Source organism: Silurus aristotelis (genome assembly GCF_946808225.1).
Source record: "Silurus aristotelis genome assembly, chromosome: 13".
Taxonomy (NCBI): Eukaryota; Metazoa; Chordata; class Actinopteri; order Siluriformes; family Siluridae; genus Silurus; species Silurus aristotelis.
The window spans coordinates 24,509,695-24,527,766 of record NC_139586.1 but is presented as its reverse complement, the minus strand read 5'-3'; the positions used below and the strand labels follow the sequence as shown (position 1 = coordinate 24,527,766).

Below are 18,072 nucleotides of genomic sequence, written 5' to 3'. Positions count from 1 at the left end.
ACACACAGGAAGCTTAGAAATGATGTAAAACACTTTCGCGCTACACGCGCCTTACCTCACGCGCTTGAGCAGAATGGCATCAATAATTCATACCTTTTCCTTACAGATGATCGATAAAAATAAATGGGGTGGAAAATGGAATGGCATTTAAGTGGAACCATCGGTTTCCTCTTTACACCAGTGTTTTCTACAAACTCTCTGATACGCAATGCTTTCATGTTTGTAACACACATTAAAGGAAGCATTGACACATACCACCAGGCTGATATATAAAATAAAATGCCTAATATTTTATAATATTTTATAAAAAATAAAACAAATCAAATTAATGCAATACACTTTTTATTATATTGATTACACCGAGTAATCACTTAAATTGACACAAATTAAATTGGTTAAATAAAACTAAATAAATGGAAAAATTCTATAGTTTGCATTTGTTAGAGCCTATTTGGGTAATACAGGTGTGTGTGTGTGTGTGTGTGTTTTACATGTTATATAAATTTTTCTAAAAGATATGATCTACTTAACTGTTCTACTTATTTTAGCATACTGTAACAAATGTCTTCATTCCTTCCATCCTTCATTCATTCACTCCCTCGATATGTGGAATTGTCAGTAGTTTTCAGCCGCTTGCTGCTTAGCGGCTAACGCTAGCACTGTGAATTCTTGCGGTGTACATTATGAGCCTGCAACTCGGGTGAGTAGGTTGGATTTTATTTAAATTTTTAATGTTTTTGTCATGTTATTGGACAAATATTGATTCTGAACTGCTCCAGATGATGTTGGTGCACAGTTGAAGTTGTAGAGTAGAGTAGAGGTTTGGAGGCTTAACTGGGTTTCTTGCTTTAGTAAAATGGTTTTCACCCTCCATATGTGAAATGCCTCTCTTTCCTGTGTGCCTCCCGGGTAATGAGAAGCCTTTATCAGCCATCAATTAGGACTAAAGCAGCTGATATCAATTAGTACTGAAAGGGGGCGGGGTTTCTCTCTCAACACTGACAGATTTCAGGTGATCTCCTGGCTTTCTATGCCATTTTGCACCTTGTTATCTTCATGTGTTTAATACTTATTCCCTGTGTCGTTTTACTTTATTTATCATGACTCAACTTGTATACTTAAATGTTCTGATTTCTTTGTATGTATTCACTATTTGGCTTGGTGGCTACATCTGGTGGAAATTTTGTGTCAATAGCCCACTTAGAAATCCCCTCACTGATAAAAATGCTGATGTGTCAAATACTTATTTTCACACACACACACACAAACAAACACACACGTGTCTGTGCATGTAGGAGTGTGTGTGTACGTACCTGTGTGGATTTCAGTGTGTGTTTAGGTGACAGACTCCCGGCGCTGTTCAGCGAGTTCATGCTGCCGTGTGACGGCGTGGAACGCAGGCTGTCTTTCGGAGGAGGTGGGCTTCCTGGCAGCACGGGTGTCATGCTCGATAAGGAGACACATTTCTTGCGTTTGGAAGGAGGGATGAGGGAGGAGGGTAGAATAGAGGGAACAGGCTCTTTCTCCAGAGCACGGTACACCAGGTGCATGGCCTGAAGAAGAAACCGGTTCTGTTTATAATAGCACATTCGGCCATCTCCACAATCATACACTGTACGATCAAACTGTGCGATCATACCCAATAACATCTGTATGTGCTTTCTGAACATCCTTTTTCACGTGTAATAGCTATTTGCTGCGATAATCTCCACTCTTCTGGGAAGATGTTCCACAAGATTTAGTGGAGATTTGAGCTGATTCAGCTACAAGGCTGTTGGTAAAGTCAGGTACTGATGTAGGTGATGTGAGGAGGTCTGGGGTGCAGTATCCCGAAGATGTTCAATAGGGTCGAGGTCAGAGCTCTATAGCAGCTTATGTAAAGCATATATTCATGAAGCTGGCTTCTGGCACAGGGGCATTGGTAGGGTTGTGGAAAGGGGTGGAAAATTTCTGATCAATTTCCAGAAACTTTATGAAAAAAGTTGGAAAATTGTCAGGGATTTATAGGAATTAAGGAGAAATTTGGTTAAAATGTATATAACAGTGCAACATTTACAAATAGTTTGTTTGTTCATAAGCTTACATGCATGCAAACTAATGCAGACATACAAATGTATAAAATATTTATGCAATTTACGTGAATGGACGGTTATGGAGAAATGCACTGTGCATGTAGGGGGCGTGCTGTGTGCATGTGATTGATGTGCAGGGTAGAGGGGAGGTGGGAGCTCAGTGGTTAAGGATCTGGGTTACTGATCAGAAGGTCAGGGGTTCAAGCCCCGTTATCGCCAAACTGCCACTCTTGGGCCCTTGAGCAAGGCCCTTAACCCTCTGTGCTCCAGGGATGCTGTATTGTGGCTGACCATGCGCTCTGACCCCAAGTTCTGAACAAACTGTGATATGTGAAGAGAAGAATTTCACTGTGCTCTAATGTATATGTGAAAAAATTAAGCCTCTACTGAAATTGCATTAAATCTGATTGTTTTCAACTCAATGATTTCATCTGCATTCAGTCTCCATCAATTCGGGAAAGAAATACATGTGGCTAGAAAATTCAGGTGTCCTAATACTTATACCACAGTGTTAATTGCTGTTAATCAACAGCATTGTTACAACTCCATAATTGGCTGTTTTCCCTATTAGAGCGTGTCAGAATGGGTTTAACTTCAAATAATTGTCAATTTTTTATTAATTTACAATTTACATCAGTCGGAACTATACAGCCAAATATTTTCCTCATTCTTTAATATAATATAAATTATTATTAATATGAATAGAATATTATATAATATAAAGAAAAAATATATTTAAAATTAATAAAAAAAAAAATCTTAAAATCTTAAAATAAAAAAACCTGTCCTGTAGATGTCTGAAAACGTAGACCTTCACTGAAGTCTCCCTCCATAAACACTGAAGTCTCCCTCCATAAACGTGTACCTACAAAACCCTTTTTTCTACAGTTGCACTGATATAAACCTGCGATTCACTAATCCTAATAGAGAATTTAACTCACCACTGCAAACTCGTCCTTGTCCAGATGCCCATCTTTATCAATATCGCTCAAATCCCAAACCTGGTTAAAGTTAAAACTTACAATGAAATCCCATCGCAGTAAATGTAATGATGACAAACGGCGTTTTGGACCTGGTTGAAGAAACGGGTTTACCTTTCCGAGCACATCCACAGGGAGCTTTGAGTTCATGAGAACTGGCTTGACCTTTTCTCCGGAGAGTAAACCGTTTACTGGAGCCAGACTGTCGAAAATACCATCGAACTTGCTTTTCTCTTCAGGCTGCAAAAAACAGTGTGACCTCGAAATCAACAAACAGCGGGTTATTCGATACGCGGCGCACTCGAGCCTGCGCTCGGCTGGTGGCGTTACACCTCTGGTGTATTAATAAAAGAAACGGCTGCTTTCAGACGCGGGTTTGTTGCAAATCCGGCGTGGAAATAACTTCGAACGAATCTATTGGAACTGATGTGATTTGATTTACTTGAGGTGCATTAATTGTGCAGTTTATAATAATTAAACGTGGCCTGAAACCCGCAAGTTCACGTTTCTTTATTTATTTTTTATAGATGTTAGGATACTCAAAACCAGCATGCAATGCAAAGTGCTAGACTTTGGTTATAGGGATGTGTTTACATTTATACATTATAACATTAGAGCATTTTTCCTTGGCTAATGTTTTAAAGACTTACCCTAACGGCCCAATGGCTGTCTGTTGATGAAGCGCCACTTAATGATGGGCTACTGGGGTCCTTCTGTGGTTAAAGAAAGAAATAAAAATGAATAAAATCACGGTGTGTGTCATGCCAAGATGCTCAGCTCATATCTGGTTTAGATTCCTCAGGGTGATTTCATATATACAGTGTTAAATGTGTTTGGACCGAATCCTATTTGTCTATTTGGCAGGTGAGAACGTGGCAATTACACTGGGGTGCAAAACAAAACCTACAGAGACCTTCGAGGTCCTCATGGATTGCTTTCAGGGGGATTCAGAAAGCGATTAAACTTCAGGTCTGCATGTTCTGTACTTAATGATGAAAAGAGTTTTACAGGGATGTTCTCAGCCCTGAATAAACCTCTTTTGTGATGGGCCGTCCAGTACACATGTATGTGTTGTATGTATGTTTGTGCATCTCCATAACTGAGGCCTGAAACGATTCGCATTTCGAAAGAAAATGAAATCAAACCATATGTTCTTCTCCTGTTGTCTTCAGGATGATGCAGCTCTACCTCTGCCATGTTAATCTACATTCTACTTGACTCAGAGAACACCTTGATCTCCGAAGTGTTGTGATACATCAAATAATATAGCACATCTACTAATAATTATATATATTTCTGGTACGTTTCTGGAAAGTTTCCATTGGAAGTTCATCTGGGGAATTTGAGGAAATATTCCAAGTCAATACCAGGAATTCATTCAAAATTGGGGGAGTTTTATATAAACTGTATCATATACAAACATAAATATGAACATTTAGTATGGTCCATAAGCTGACGCATGCAAGCATACAAACAGATGTAAAAAAAATAATTTTATAAAATACTTAAAATTTGGTTTTACACACAAATTAATGCAATATTTATGTAATTTACGTCTTTTATTTTCATTATTTTGTGTGCAGGATTCAGTAAATGATGTGCAGGTAGAAACTCAACTAAAACTGCATTTAATCTGGTTGTTTTACCCAAAATTATCCTGCAAAATCTTTTTTTTTATTAGAATTCCCTCGTATAGGCTAAACTGCAATTTTGTAAATTCCCATTTTATTCCCATTAACTCATTGATTCCCATGGGAAGTTTCCAGACTTGAAAATTCCTGGAATTTTCTAACCTAGTATATATAAATAAAGTTTTTTACCAATGCAAATATGTTTATTTGTTATACAAATGTATCGATGTGAAGCCAAACAGCAAAAAAAAAATCCGAGTGACACCCTAAATTAAAAGCACCCCGAGAACCTGTCTCCATCATCTGCCATATTGAACACTTACAAATTTAGGAGGCGGGGCGGTGAGGTTAAAACTTGTGATCGACACATCCTGACCGCTCTGCGCGCAGGCCACGAGCCGCAACGCCACGTAAAATCCCTGTCAACGTAAACGGAGAAACGTCAGAGGAACTCTGATCAGCGAGGGAGGATTTATCGGAAGCCTAACAGAAGAGGAAACGTGGGTTTAACCTGCTTGTCCAGGAAACCTTTTCCGTCAGGATCAGCGAGGTCCCAGATCTGCGGAAGAAAAACGAAAACATCTGAGAAAACCCCGATGAGTCGCGATGTATATTTTTTAGGATTCTAAAAAAATCACAGAGACACTTTTTTTATTCTCCCCTTCACCTTTCCCAGAGTGACATCCGGCAAGCCCGATTTCTTCAGAAACAAAGCAGCCTCTGTAGGTCCGACCCGCCCAGTGTTTCCTGGATCAACCTATCAGAGATGAAAACCAAAAGACCACAGTGATGCTAATGCATTGCTCATTTATGTGACAGTTTTGTATCATTAAAGCAGTGGACACACTACACATTCCTCTCCACTCATTCCCATTTAAAGCAACGAAGGACATCTGATTTCACCAAACGTTAAAGCGATTGGTGATCGCGAGCATTGAAGATTTTTTGGCGACCACATTTCTTCCTCTAAGATGATGGTTCCTCACTATCCTTCCAGTTTTTAATAATGCGTTGGACAGTTCTAAAACCCAATTTCATTAGTTTCAGCAATCTCCCTAGATCCAACATGGCCTTTTCTAAAAAAAAAAAATTATTCTTTTTTTAAGTCACACTTGCATTGGTGTGAATTTGAAAATGACTTAAAATATAGAGGAGTAGATATACATGAATATCATTAATTATTAATAATAACATAATTAAAGGTAACTTGAGCAAATTTGTTATTTCAGAACTTGTGTGTATCAAACTGGTAGCCCTTCACATTAATCGGTACCCAAGAAGTAGCTCTCAGTTTCAAAAGGTTGGTGACCCCTGCCTTAGATGTTTACTTTGCTTGATGCATGCCAATAATTTGACCCTTTTGAAACAGATTATCATCTTTTCCACGACCACAGGACACGTCTTCCGACATGAGAAAATGAAATCAAACCATATGTTCTTCTCCTGTTGTCTTCAGGATGATGCAGCTCTACCTCTGCCATGTTAACCTATATTCTACTTGACTCAGAGAACCCCTCGATTGCCATAGTGTTGTGATACATCAAATAATATAGCACATCTACTAATAATTATATATATTTCTGGTACGTTTCTGGAAAGTTTCCATTGGAAGTTCATCTGGGGAATTTGAAGAAATATTCCAAGTCAATACCAGGAATTAATTCAAAATTAATTATTAATAATAACAAATTTGTTATTTCAGAACTTGTGTGTTATTTCGACTTGTGTGTATCAAACTGGTAGCCCTTCACATTAATCGGTACCCAAGAAGTAGCAATTGGGGGAGTTTTATATAAACTGTATCATATACAAACACTAGCTGAAAGTACCCGTGCTTCGCTACGGAAGGCAGAACGCTAAGCAATATGGCAATAATCAGTAAGCACTGAGCAGGACTGGATGATCAGAGATCAGAATGTAACGTCAACAAATAACGTACTACCCCTTTGAAGTACCGATACAGGGCAAACTACTTTGAAATTAATTTTTATCGTGCATCTAACATCTAATAAGAAACAATGTACTAAGTTTCATTAGGATCCGTAATGTTATTTCGAAGAATTTACAATGCGTGAGAAATCGTGTTTTTCGCGAGTTAGCCGCGATCCAGGCCGAATTTTTCAAAACCCTTTCTTAGTGAGCACCTAAGACCCAAGAGAAAGGTATGTTCCAAATTTCATTGCAATCCGTTCAGTGGTTTTGGAGATTTCGTGATGAGTGAGTGAGTCAGTCAGTGGTATTTGAGCTTATATATAGATATAGATATAGATATAGATATATATATATAGATATAGATAAATATGAACATTTAGTTTGGTCATAAGCATGCAATCTTACAAACAGATGTAAAAAAAATAATTTTATAACATACTTAAAATTTGGTTACACAAGTTTTACACACAAATTGGTGCAATATTTATGTCATTTACTTTTTTATTTTCATTATTTTGTGTGCAGGATTCAGTAAATGATATTCAGGTAGAAACTCAACTAAAACTGCATTTAATCTGGTTGTTTTACCCAAAATTATCCTGCAAAATCTCTTTTTTCTATTGGAATTCCCTCGTATAGGCTAAACTGCAATTTTGTAAATTCCCAGACCACAGGACGCATCTTCCGACATGAGAAGCTACTCACTGCATCAGTTAGCGTTAAATAACTTGTTGCCAGCTGAAACATAATCACCCATGCAGTAATTATCCCAATAACCCTAGACTCTTATTTGCTTAGTTAAATCCAGGTGGTGACTTGTTTTGGGTGTTTAACATTTTTTTTTATATATTATTTAACCAACTATCACTTTTCTCCACCCACTCCACCCTGCCTGCACTCTTCTCTTCACTTCTCTAACACACTCTCCATTACTTTGCACTGTTGACCCCAGGTACCTGAACTCCTCCACCTTCTCCACCTCTTCTCTTAACAACAACAAAAAAACTACAGCCCACCACATTTGCATGAATCGCATCACAAATCGTTTGTTCGAAACATTTTTAATGTAGGATGAGGAATTGGTCAACACTCGCTGGTTTTGGTGTCAGACGGTCAATGGTGGTCTAACGAGTCTTTACTGAAAGGAGTCACATGAATAAGACTGTAGAAAAGTGAAATGAAGGAGCTGATGCGTGCAGCAGTTACTCACCTGCCTGTAAAAACCTTCATACACTGGGTTCCCACTCGAAAGCTACAAGAGAAGAAAAAAACCATGTGCTTAAAAATAAAACTTTACATGAAATACTGACAAGAAACGAGCATCATCAAAGATACGTCTCACCCCGATCACGCACTATTCACCCTTCTGTACAGTAATCACTCACTCTTGTGCATATAGACCCATACACTTATTTAACATTCTGCTATTTCTTGTAAATTGTATATGCACTTAGTTAGATGTGAACTGCTTTTCATTGACTCTGTACATGTACCTTGTACAATGATAAAATAAAGTTGAATCGAATCTAATCATCGTTCCCATTTTACCTCCTGGACTGAAGTGACTAGTAAAGACAGAGCGTCACCTCTATACATTTTATTGCTTCATGAAACCTGGAGCTTTAGCTTCTCGTTGTTCACACCAGTAAGCAACCAGTCACATCTTTTGTGTGTGTGGACTGTTTTTGTTAGTTGTTCTGACATGGTAGTAGCTATACATTATTTTCATTTGTGTTTAACTACAGTAATTTCCGGACTATTAAGCGCACCCATATATAACCCTAATATATAACATATATGAAACTAATAAACTTTACACAGGCTTTAATGAAAGACAGTGTCAGTTACACGGCGTGTATCTAAACAGTAGCCTACCAAGAAAGTCATTGTTCACCGTCTTCCTCCTTCCTTTCACAACAATTTCACTCGGGAGTTTATCTTTTGGCATCGTCGTGTGTTTAAAAATCACCATCGGTGAAGCTTTTCTCCCGATGGCGTGCAGCTCAGAACACAGGTGAAGTGTTTTCATGCCCGGTTATTTTCACCGTGACGAATGATTCGCTTTTCCTGTAGACAGTCCGAGTGAGCGGCAGGTCAAACGTCAGAGGAACATCATCCATATTTATGATGTGGTGCGGCCCGATTCAGTGGAAGCGCATCTGATTTAATATACAGAGTTTCATTGGTTTACCTGAACCCGTTCTGCAATTTCATTAGTCTAATGTTATGGGGCTCAGTTTTTTGGCGGCATGAAGTGCGTGAAACCGGGAAAACCCAGGAAAAATCCATATAATAGCCGCTTCGTTGTTCGAAGCGTGGGAAAAAAGTAGCGGCTTATAGACCGGAAAATACGGTAGTTAGCTTTAGAAGTAAACACTAATCATGGCTTAATTCAGATGTTACAAGTTTAGATGTTCTCAGATCAGCACGACTAATCAAATACTCGCAACGTAGGTCACCAGCAATCCATCATCTATCTCTTCATATTCATACCTAAGCAGATGCAGACATCATATATACATATATACACTATATTTTTAACGCAACACTTTTGTTTTTGCCCCCATTTTTCATAAACTGAACTCAAAGATTTAAGACTTTTTCTTTGTACACAAAAGGCCTATTGCTCTCTAAAATATTGTTCACAAATCTGCCTAAATCTGTGTACGTGAGCGCTTCTCCTTTGCCCAGAGAATCATCCACCTCACAGGTGTCGCAGATCAAGATGCTGATTAGACAGTGTGATAACTGCACAGGTGTGCTTTAGGCTGGTCACATTAAAAGGCCACTTTAAAAAGTGCACATAGTATCACACTGACACTGCTAACTAACAGATTTAGGCACATTTGTGAACAATATTTGAGAGAAATCGGCCTTTTGTGTACATAGAAAAAGTCTTAGATCTTTGAGTTCAGCTCATGAAAAAATGGGGGCAAAAACAAAAAAGTGTTGCGTTTATAATTTTGTTCAGTATATGTGTGTGTGTGTATATATATACAGTGAGGAAAATAAGTATTTGAGCAAACTGCCCAAAGCATGATGCTACCACCCCCATGCTTCACAGTAGGGATGGTGTTCTTGGGATGGTACTCATCAATCTTCTTCCTCCAAACACGTTTAGTGGAATTATGACCCAAAAGTTCTATTTTGGTCTCATCTGACCACATGACTTTCTCCCATGATTCCTCTGGATCATCCAAATGGTCATTGGCAAACTTAAGACGTGCCTGGACATGTGCTGGTTTAAGCAGGGGAACCTTCCGTGCCATGCATGATTTCAAACCATGACGTCTTGGTGTATTACCAACAGTAACCTTGGAAACGGTGGTCCCAGCACTTTTCAGGTCATTGACCAGCTCCTCCCGTGTAGTTCTGGGCTGATTTCTCACCTTCCTTAGGATCATTGAGACCCCACGAGGTGAGATCTTGCATGGAGCCCCAGTCCGAGGGAGATTGACAGTCATGTTTAGCTTCTTCCATTTTCTAATGATTGCTCCAACAGTGGACCTTTTTTCACCAAGCTGCTTGGCAATTTCCCCGTAGCCCTTTCCAGCCTTGTGGAGGTGTACAATTTTGTCTCTAGTGTCTTTGGACAGCTCTTTGGTCTTGGCCATGTTAGTAGTTGGATTCTTAATGATTGTATGGGGTGGACAGGTGTCTTTATGCAGCTAACGACCTCAAACAGGTGCATCTAATTTAGGATAATAAATGTAGTGGAGGTGGACATTTTAAAGGCAGACTTACAGGTCTTTGAGGGTCAGAATTCTAGCTGATAGACAGGTGTTCAAATACTTATTTGCAGCTGTATCATACAAATAAATAGTTTAAAAAATCATATATTGTGATTTCTGGATTTTATTTTTTAGATTATGTCTCTCGCAGTGGACATGCACCTACGATGACATTTTCAGACCCCTCCATGATTTCTAAGTGGGAGAACTTGCAAAATAGCAGGGTGTTCAAATACTTATTTTCCTCACTGTATATATATATATATATATATATATATATATATATATATATATATATATATATATATATATATACATACATATATACATATATACATATACACACACACACACACACACACACACACACATACACACATACACACATACACACATACACACCGTATTTTCCGGACTATAAGCCGCTACTTTTTTCCCACGCTTTGAACCCTGCGGCTTAAACAATGAAGCGGCTAATTTATGGATTTTTCCTGGGTTTTTCCCGGTTTCACAAACTTCATGCCGCCAAAAAACTGAGCCCCATAAAATTAGACCAATTAAATTGCGTAACGGGTTTAGGTGAGCCAATGAAATTCTTTATATTAAATCAGCCGCTCACTCGGACTGTCAACAGGAAATGCGAATCATTCGTCACGCTGAAAATAACCGGGCATAAAAAAAACGCACTTCACCTGTGTTCTGAGCTGCACGGCATCGGGAGAAAAGCTTCACCGATGGTGATTTTTAAACGCACGACGATGCCAAAAGAAAAACTCTCGAGATGAATAGTTGTGAAAGGAAGGAGGAAGACGGTGAACAATGACTTTCTTGGTAGGCTACTGTTTAGATACACGCCGTGTAACAGACACTGTCTTTCATTAAAGCCTGTGTAAAGTTCATTAGTTTCAGTGTAGACACCTGCAGCTTATAGACAGGTGCGGCGTGTTTATGTTCATAATAAAAATCTTTGTCAAATTCAGTGGGTGTGGCTTATATTTGGGTGCGCTTAATAGTCCGGAAATTACGGTACAAAGAAAAAGTCTTAGATCTTTGAGTTTAGTTTATGAAAAATGGGAGCAAAAACAAATGTGTTGCGTTTATAATTTTGTTTATTTTTTTTAAATAATGTAACCAATTACAGTACATCATTTAGTGAAACAGAGCTCTTTACACTATTGTAATGTATAAACGTTATACAGTATATATGTATGCATTCAGTGGGTGTGTGGACGAGCACCACATCGAGCGAGTGGAGGGCGGAGCCGGACAAAATGAGCGGTAAGAAGCACATCTGCATCTGATGACGCTAATCAGTTCGCTGTTTGAGTGTCCGGAGACGGCCATTAAAATAAAATAAAAAAAGGAGAGACAAGAACTAAAATTGGTCTTTACAACACCAAAAAATTAACACAGACAACTGAACTCGCCCGCTGGCGAGAGCAAAGCAAGAGAGTCATCTCACAATGTGGGAGACGTGAACATCCCAGCAGCGTTCTATAGTATCCTACTGCGTTTGCCTGCTGCACGTAACAAAATATCGTTGTACAATTTTCCCGCATGACAATTCCCCCGAGCACAAAGCCAGCTCCATAAACAAATGCTGTACGCAATGAATCACCCCAGGCCTCCTGATCTCACCTTACATCAGTACCTGAGTTTATGAAGCACATATTTCCACCACCTCGCTCCAAAACCTAGTGGAACATCATCTTAGGGTCAGGTGTTTTTTCCATTATAGTGTATGTGACTGGATATAATGAGATCAGTGATTTTAACCTTTTTGCCTTCTATAGAAACGTAGTGTTGTGAGCAGAAGAAAAAACAGGGAAAGGCACAGTGCTGTTACTGTCCTAATCAAATCAGTAATTGTCGTGATCACCCTTTGCCTGCAAAACTGCGTCAATTCTTCGAGGTTCACTTGCACGCAGTTCTTTTTGAAGGAACTCCCCTAGGGAGGTCGTTCCAGATCTTTTTGTGGGTGCAGTCTGCCTTAAATCCTTCTGTAATCCCAGACAGACTCGATGATGTTGAGATCAGGTCTGGCCAAAACCAGGACTTCTCTATGCTGAAGATGGTTCTTAATGATGTTGGCTGGATGTTTGGGATGGTTGTCCTGCTGCAGAATAAATCTTTGGCCAATCAGATGCCTCCCTGATGGTACTGCGTGATGGAGAAGCATCTGCCTGCATTTCTCAGCATTGAGGACACTGTTAATCCTGGCCAAACCTCTATCTCCATTTGTAGAAATGCAGCTGCAAACTTGCAGAAAACCTACACCATCATCCGTTTTGCAAACTGCTTGCCTTCTGCAACAGCTGAATATTTCAGTATTTCAATATTTTGACTCATCAGTCCAGAGCATCTGCTGCCACTTTTCTGCAACCACGTTCCTATGTTTTCGTGCATATTAGAGTCGTTTAGCCTGGTTTCCATGTCAGAGTTTGGCCGCAATTCTTTCATGAAGTCCTCTGCTGTCCACGCATCTTCAGAAAGTAGATAGGTGTACCTGCTCTTACTGGTTTCGTCCAGTTCTTTCCTTATGACACAGCTGGACATCTGATGTCAAAAGCATGTAAGGATGACAAAACCAGATAAATGAACCCAGATAAATAGCTTGAACAGCACATCCAGAGTCTTGAGGGCTGATCTCCACGACCCTTCATCTGGCCCTCACCCACCTACACAACAAGGACTCTTATGTACAGATGCTGTTCCTAGACTTCAGCTCATCATTCAACACGATCATCCCTCAGCACCTGATTGAGAAGCTGAACCTACTGGGCCTGAACACCTCTCTCTGTAACTGGATGCTGGCCTTCCTGACTGGGAGACCTCAGTCAGTCCGGATCTGAAGCAGCATCTCCAGCACCACCACACTAAGCACTGGGGCACTTCAGGGCTGTGTGCTTAGTCCACTGCTGTTCACTCTGCTGATTTACGACTGTGTAGCAATGCACAGCTCAAATCCCATCATTAAGTTCACGGATGACATGACCGTGGTGGATCTCATCTGCAAGAACGATGAGTCAGCATACAGAGGAGGTGCAACGGTTAACAGCCTGGTGTGGAGCGAACAACCTGTCTCTGAACGTCGACAAAACTAAAGAGACTTCAGGAGAACACAGAGTGACCATTCTCCACTGATCATCGATGGATCCTCCGTGGAGATCATCAAAAGCACCAAATTCCTTGGTGTTCATTTAGCGGATAACCTCACCTGGTCACTCAACACCAGCTCCATCACCAAAAAAACCCAGCAGCGTCTCTACTTCCTGAGAAAGCTGAGGAAAGCCCATCTCCCTCCCCCCATCCTGACCACGTTCTACAGAGGGACCATTGAGAGCATCCTGAGCAGCTGCATCACTGCCTGGTTTGGGAACTGCACCGTCTCGGATTGCAAGACCCTACAGAGGATAGTGAGGACGGCTGAGAAGATCATCAGAGTCTCTCTCCCCTCTATCATGAACATTTACACCACACGCTGCATCCGCAAAGCCAACAGCATTGTGGACGACCACACACACCCGTCTCACACACACCCATCACACACTCTTCAGCCTCCTGCCATCAGGAAAGCGGTGACTGATCTGTACAACCCGGACTCAACACACACTCGTACTCACTTTGCACACCCATGTCTTCAGTACCACTCACATTACATCACTTCATTACCATAAACTGTTTACATGCCGTTTTTTCTTTCATACTGCTGCTATGTTGCTCTTTTGCACAACATTTTGTTTACATTTTGGCTACTGTTTACTCTGTCACGTTACTAAAGTTTTACTGGCGGAACTATTTTTTGTTTTGTCCTGCACTGTCCTGTGTTGTCTTTGCACTGTCCTGTGTTGTCTTTGCACTGTCCTGTGTTGTCTTTGCACTGTCCTGTGTTGTCTTTGCACTGTTTGCACCAGGTTGCACACGATGCACTTTATGTGGCGAGGACACTTACTAGTCCTTCGCCCTGTGTTTTCTGTTTCTGTGATTGTTGTTTGTATGTAGCACCAGGGTTCAGGAGGAACGTTGTTTCATTTCACTGTGTACTGCGTCAGCTATATATGGTTGAAATGACAATAAAAGCTTCTTGACTTGACTTGAATCGACTTGAAACAGTCTGCTTGGAAATCTGATGCAGGAGAACTACCCTGTGTCTTGTTGCTGTGTTCAAGCTTGCCATGGTTTATGAACTTGTCTTCTACACAGCAATTTTTGTCCCAGTTAATAATTGAGTTTCAACCTACATATGAAATTGCTGATCATTAGCACCTGCTTGGTATAACTGGTTAATTGCGCACTCCTGATCCTACAAAATCCATGTGCAGGTGTACAAAGTGTGAGAATTGAAAGCCAAAGGATGGTCACACCGAAGAATGATTTGAATTAAATGTTCACTTTAGTTCTGCATATTTAAATCATTATACAAATTTTGACAGCCCATTCAACACAAACCATTCAACAAAAGGGGTCTTAAAAATTGTTTAAATGTCTCCTGTCCATGCGAGGTTTCTAGAGCTATGCTCTACGTGTTTGAGCTGCCATCAGGCATCACTAGAGCACCAAGGCCAGTATCAGGAAACGTCGGGGCACACCTGAGTAGCACAGGTATACATTATACCACTTTATATTTGGAAAAATAAAAAAAGAGTGACACATACTGTCATGATGGAGAAACACCTCAAAAACCGTCCTCTGAATAACAACGTCCAAATACACACCAGTGTTTTAATCTCCAAAAAGCCACAATTTAGAAAAGTAGTAGAAAAAAACGGGTATTGATTTAAAAAATAAATAAATAAATAAATAAATTTAAATCATATGCATATGTTTTATTCCATATAAAGTGGAACCCCGGTGTAGGAGATTAATACATTCCTGAAAACCGCTCGTGTTCCCGTATGCTCAAAATATAAACATACAAAGTAATAAATTATACACAAAGAAACTTTTTGTTCTTTATGATTGTACCTCCTGTTGAACCAGACAGTCCATACTGTAGACGAAGATCTCGTGTGCGTACGTTCGTGTTCGTGTGCCACGTTCGTCTTTTTCTACAATTTCTTGCTTTATTTTAATAGTTAGTCTTTTTAAAACCTTCTCTTCAGCACCATCACTACACTTCTTGGGACTCATGATTCTAAATTTATAGTGAAATTAAACAAAAACACTATAAAACCAGACAAAAAGCACAATGTTGACACAAGAGAACGACAAGAACGCACTCAGAACAATGCCAATAAAGCGACGGAGCATGAAGCGTGGGGACGAAGGTGACGAGCAGAACGCGTGACTGGAACCAAACGCGATAAAAGAAATGCTCGTCTTTCCGAAATACTCTCGTACTCCTACAAAGCATTTTACTAGTAAAACTTGTACACGGGTTTTACATACCGTATTTTTCGGACTATAAGCCGCTACTTTTTTCCCACGTTTTGAACACCGCAGCTTAAACAACAAAGCAACTAATTTATTAATTTATTAATTTCCTGGGTTTTTCCCGATTTCACAAACTTCAAGCCAAAAAACTGAGCGACAAAACATTAGACCAATGAAATTTCCGAACGGAAACGAAAAAAACGCACCTCACCTGTGTTCTGAGCTGCACGGCATCGTGAGAAAAGATTCACCGATGGTGATTTTTTAAACGCACGACGATGCCAAAAGATAAACTCCCGAGAGAAATAGTTGTGAAAGGAAGGAGGAAGACAGTGAACAATGACTTTCTTGTTTGGCTACTGTTAAAAGCTACCGTTGTAACGCATTGAGTCTGGGTGAAGGGAGAGCTCGCTAACTCCAGTTGCAACAGAAATCATATAAGCACAGACAGATTTCCAAAACTCGTGCTTTTTTATTTTTCTTGGCAACAGAGTTACGGGTTAGTCAAAGAAACTTAGAAATCAGCATCAGAAAATAATAAGGACATATTCCTCGGTCTTGCACACATGCAGTAATACTGGAAACATGCAGCGGCAGGCTTTTCCCAAAATACCGCTCTGCTCTTAAAGGAGCCACAACGTATTTCACCCGTTACACCGTGTAACAGCCACTGTCTTTCATTAAAGCCTGTGTAAATTTCATTAGTTTCAGTGTCGACACCTGCGGCTTATTTATGTTCAAAATAAAAATCTTTGTCAAATTCAGTGGGTGCGGCTTATATTTGGGTGCGCTTAATAGTCCGGAAATTACGGTAAATACACACACACACACACACACACACACACACACACACACACACACAAACACAAACACAAATATAAATACACACACATACATATATACAATTGTTTTATATACACATATAAAAAAACAATGACTCATCCTGTACTGGGTTCAGGTTCGTCCAATGAAACACCTGGTACCACACATGTCCCGCCCACTAGGGCTCGGTCTCGCTCTACAGCAGGGCCCCCAAACACCGGGCTGTGGATATTTTAGTACCGGGAGTCAAAACGTTTTACGTCAAAATTTAGTTTTAATCCAATTAATGGAAGGGGGTCCGATTAATTGATTATCAAAATAATCGTTAGCTGCAGCCCTTTATATATATATATATATATATATATATATATATATATATATATATATATATATATATATATATAAAAACGTTTCGACTCCCGGTACCAAAAGATCCACAGTCCGGTGTTTGGGGTCCCTGCTGTAGAGCGAGCCCGAGCCCTAGTGGGCGGGACATGTGTGGTACCAGGTGTTTCATTGGACGAACCTGAACCCAGTACAAGATGAGTCATTGTTTTTTTTTTTCCCTGCAAAAATAATTATATTGTGGTATAAAACATGAATATATTTTAGTATATGATCCAATTTGTGTCTGGAATCAATCTGAAACAGTAAATTGAAGATGAGGGACAGTGTAATTAATGGTTAGGGGGGAAAGAAACAGTATTTTATGCCAATAAATGAATTTATTTAGTGTTAAATGTGGCGTGTATTTAAAATAAATAAATAAATAAACTAATGTTGTGGGGTTTAGGGTTTAATGGTGAATGCAGTACATAAATGTGCGTTATAGCAGTTTTATATAACTATTATAATTTGGAACAAGCGTGTATTGTGGAAGCTGCTGAAAGCCTGAAGAAGCGACCGCAGGCTGGAATCATGTTCCCGTATCCGCCTGACGATTAGCCGGCTAATGCTAGCGAATTAACCGTTAGCCCGGATAAATAAGGTCCAACGGAAATGTAAGAAAATACCCCAAACCCGCGCAGGATATTCGCTCACAGACCAACTATTCGCCCCTCGAACTCAACGCGCGTCCATTAAACACGTTTTCAGCGCCAGGAAATAGTATATTTTCGGAGAGGAGGTTTACCTGAGTGAGGGTGGTGAGGGCTGCCATTTTCCCTGTTGCTCCGGGAACGGCGGGGGCTGAGTGCGGCATTCCGACAACTCCCGCCTCCTGCTTGGGGATTGGACAGAAGGGTCTAATTCAGAGCTCTTGAATTACGATTGGCTGAACACATGCAATCATCTTAAATGACTGCCCATTGAACCAATCAAAATGCAGTAGGCGGGGTTTAACGGTATACATAAATGAACTAGACGACTTCCAGGTTTTAAACGGTGTGGATGAGTTGATGGTGTTAGCGGACAGTACACACACACACACACACACACACACACACACACACACACACACACACACACACACACACACACACACACACACACACACACACACACACACACACACACACACACACACACACAC

The 18,072-nt window shown here is 40.0% G+C and overlaps 1 protein-coding gene across 5 annotated transcripts in view; it reads right to left on the bottom strand.

Annotated features, from left to right (window-relative positions):
* eps15l1a (epidermal growth factor receptor pathway substrate 15-like 1a) overlaps positions 1 to 17,752 on the bottom strand; it is a 51,589-nt gene extending 33,837 nt beyond the window's left edge. For all 5 annotated transcript variants that reach the window (XR_014536394.1, XR_014536395.1, XR_014536396.1 and 2 more), the window contains exons 1-9: positions 17,674 to 17,752; positions 7,826 to 7,867; positions 5,351 to 5,440; positions 5,195 to 5,242; positions 5,007 to 5,102; positions 3,703 to 3,765; positions 3,167 to 3,292; positions 3,014 to 3,073; positions 1,314 to 1,553 (exon numbers count right to left, since the gene is read on the bottom strand). Coding sequence is in view for 2 of the 5 variants with exons in the window: in XM_083559090.1 (XP_083415216.1) it covers positions 1,314 to 1,553; positions 3,014 to 3,073; positions 3,167 to 3,292; positions 3,703 to 3,765; positions 5,007 to 5,102; positions 5,195 to 5,242; positions 5,351 to 5,440; positions 7,826 to 7,867; positions 17,674 to 17,742 (834 nt within the window). In the remaining 3 variants the exon portion in view is untranslated. The remainder of the gene's footprint in view (positions 1 to 1,313; positions 1,554 to 3,013; positions 3,074 to 3,166; positions 3,293 to 3,702; positions 3,766 to 5,006; positions 5,103 to 5,194; positions 5,243 to 5,350; positions 5,441 to 7,825; positions 7,868 to 17,673) is intronic.
* Between the last annotated feature and the right edge of the window lie 320 nt (positions 17,753 to 18,072).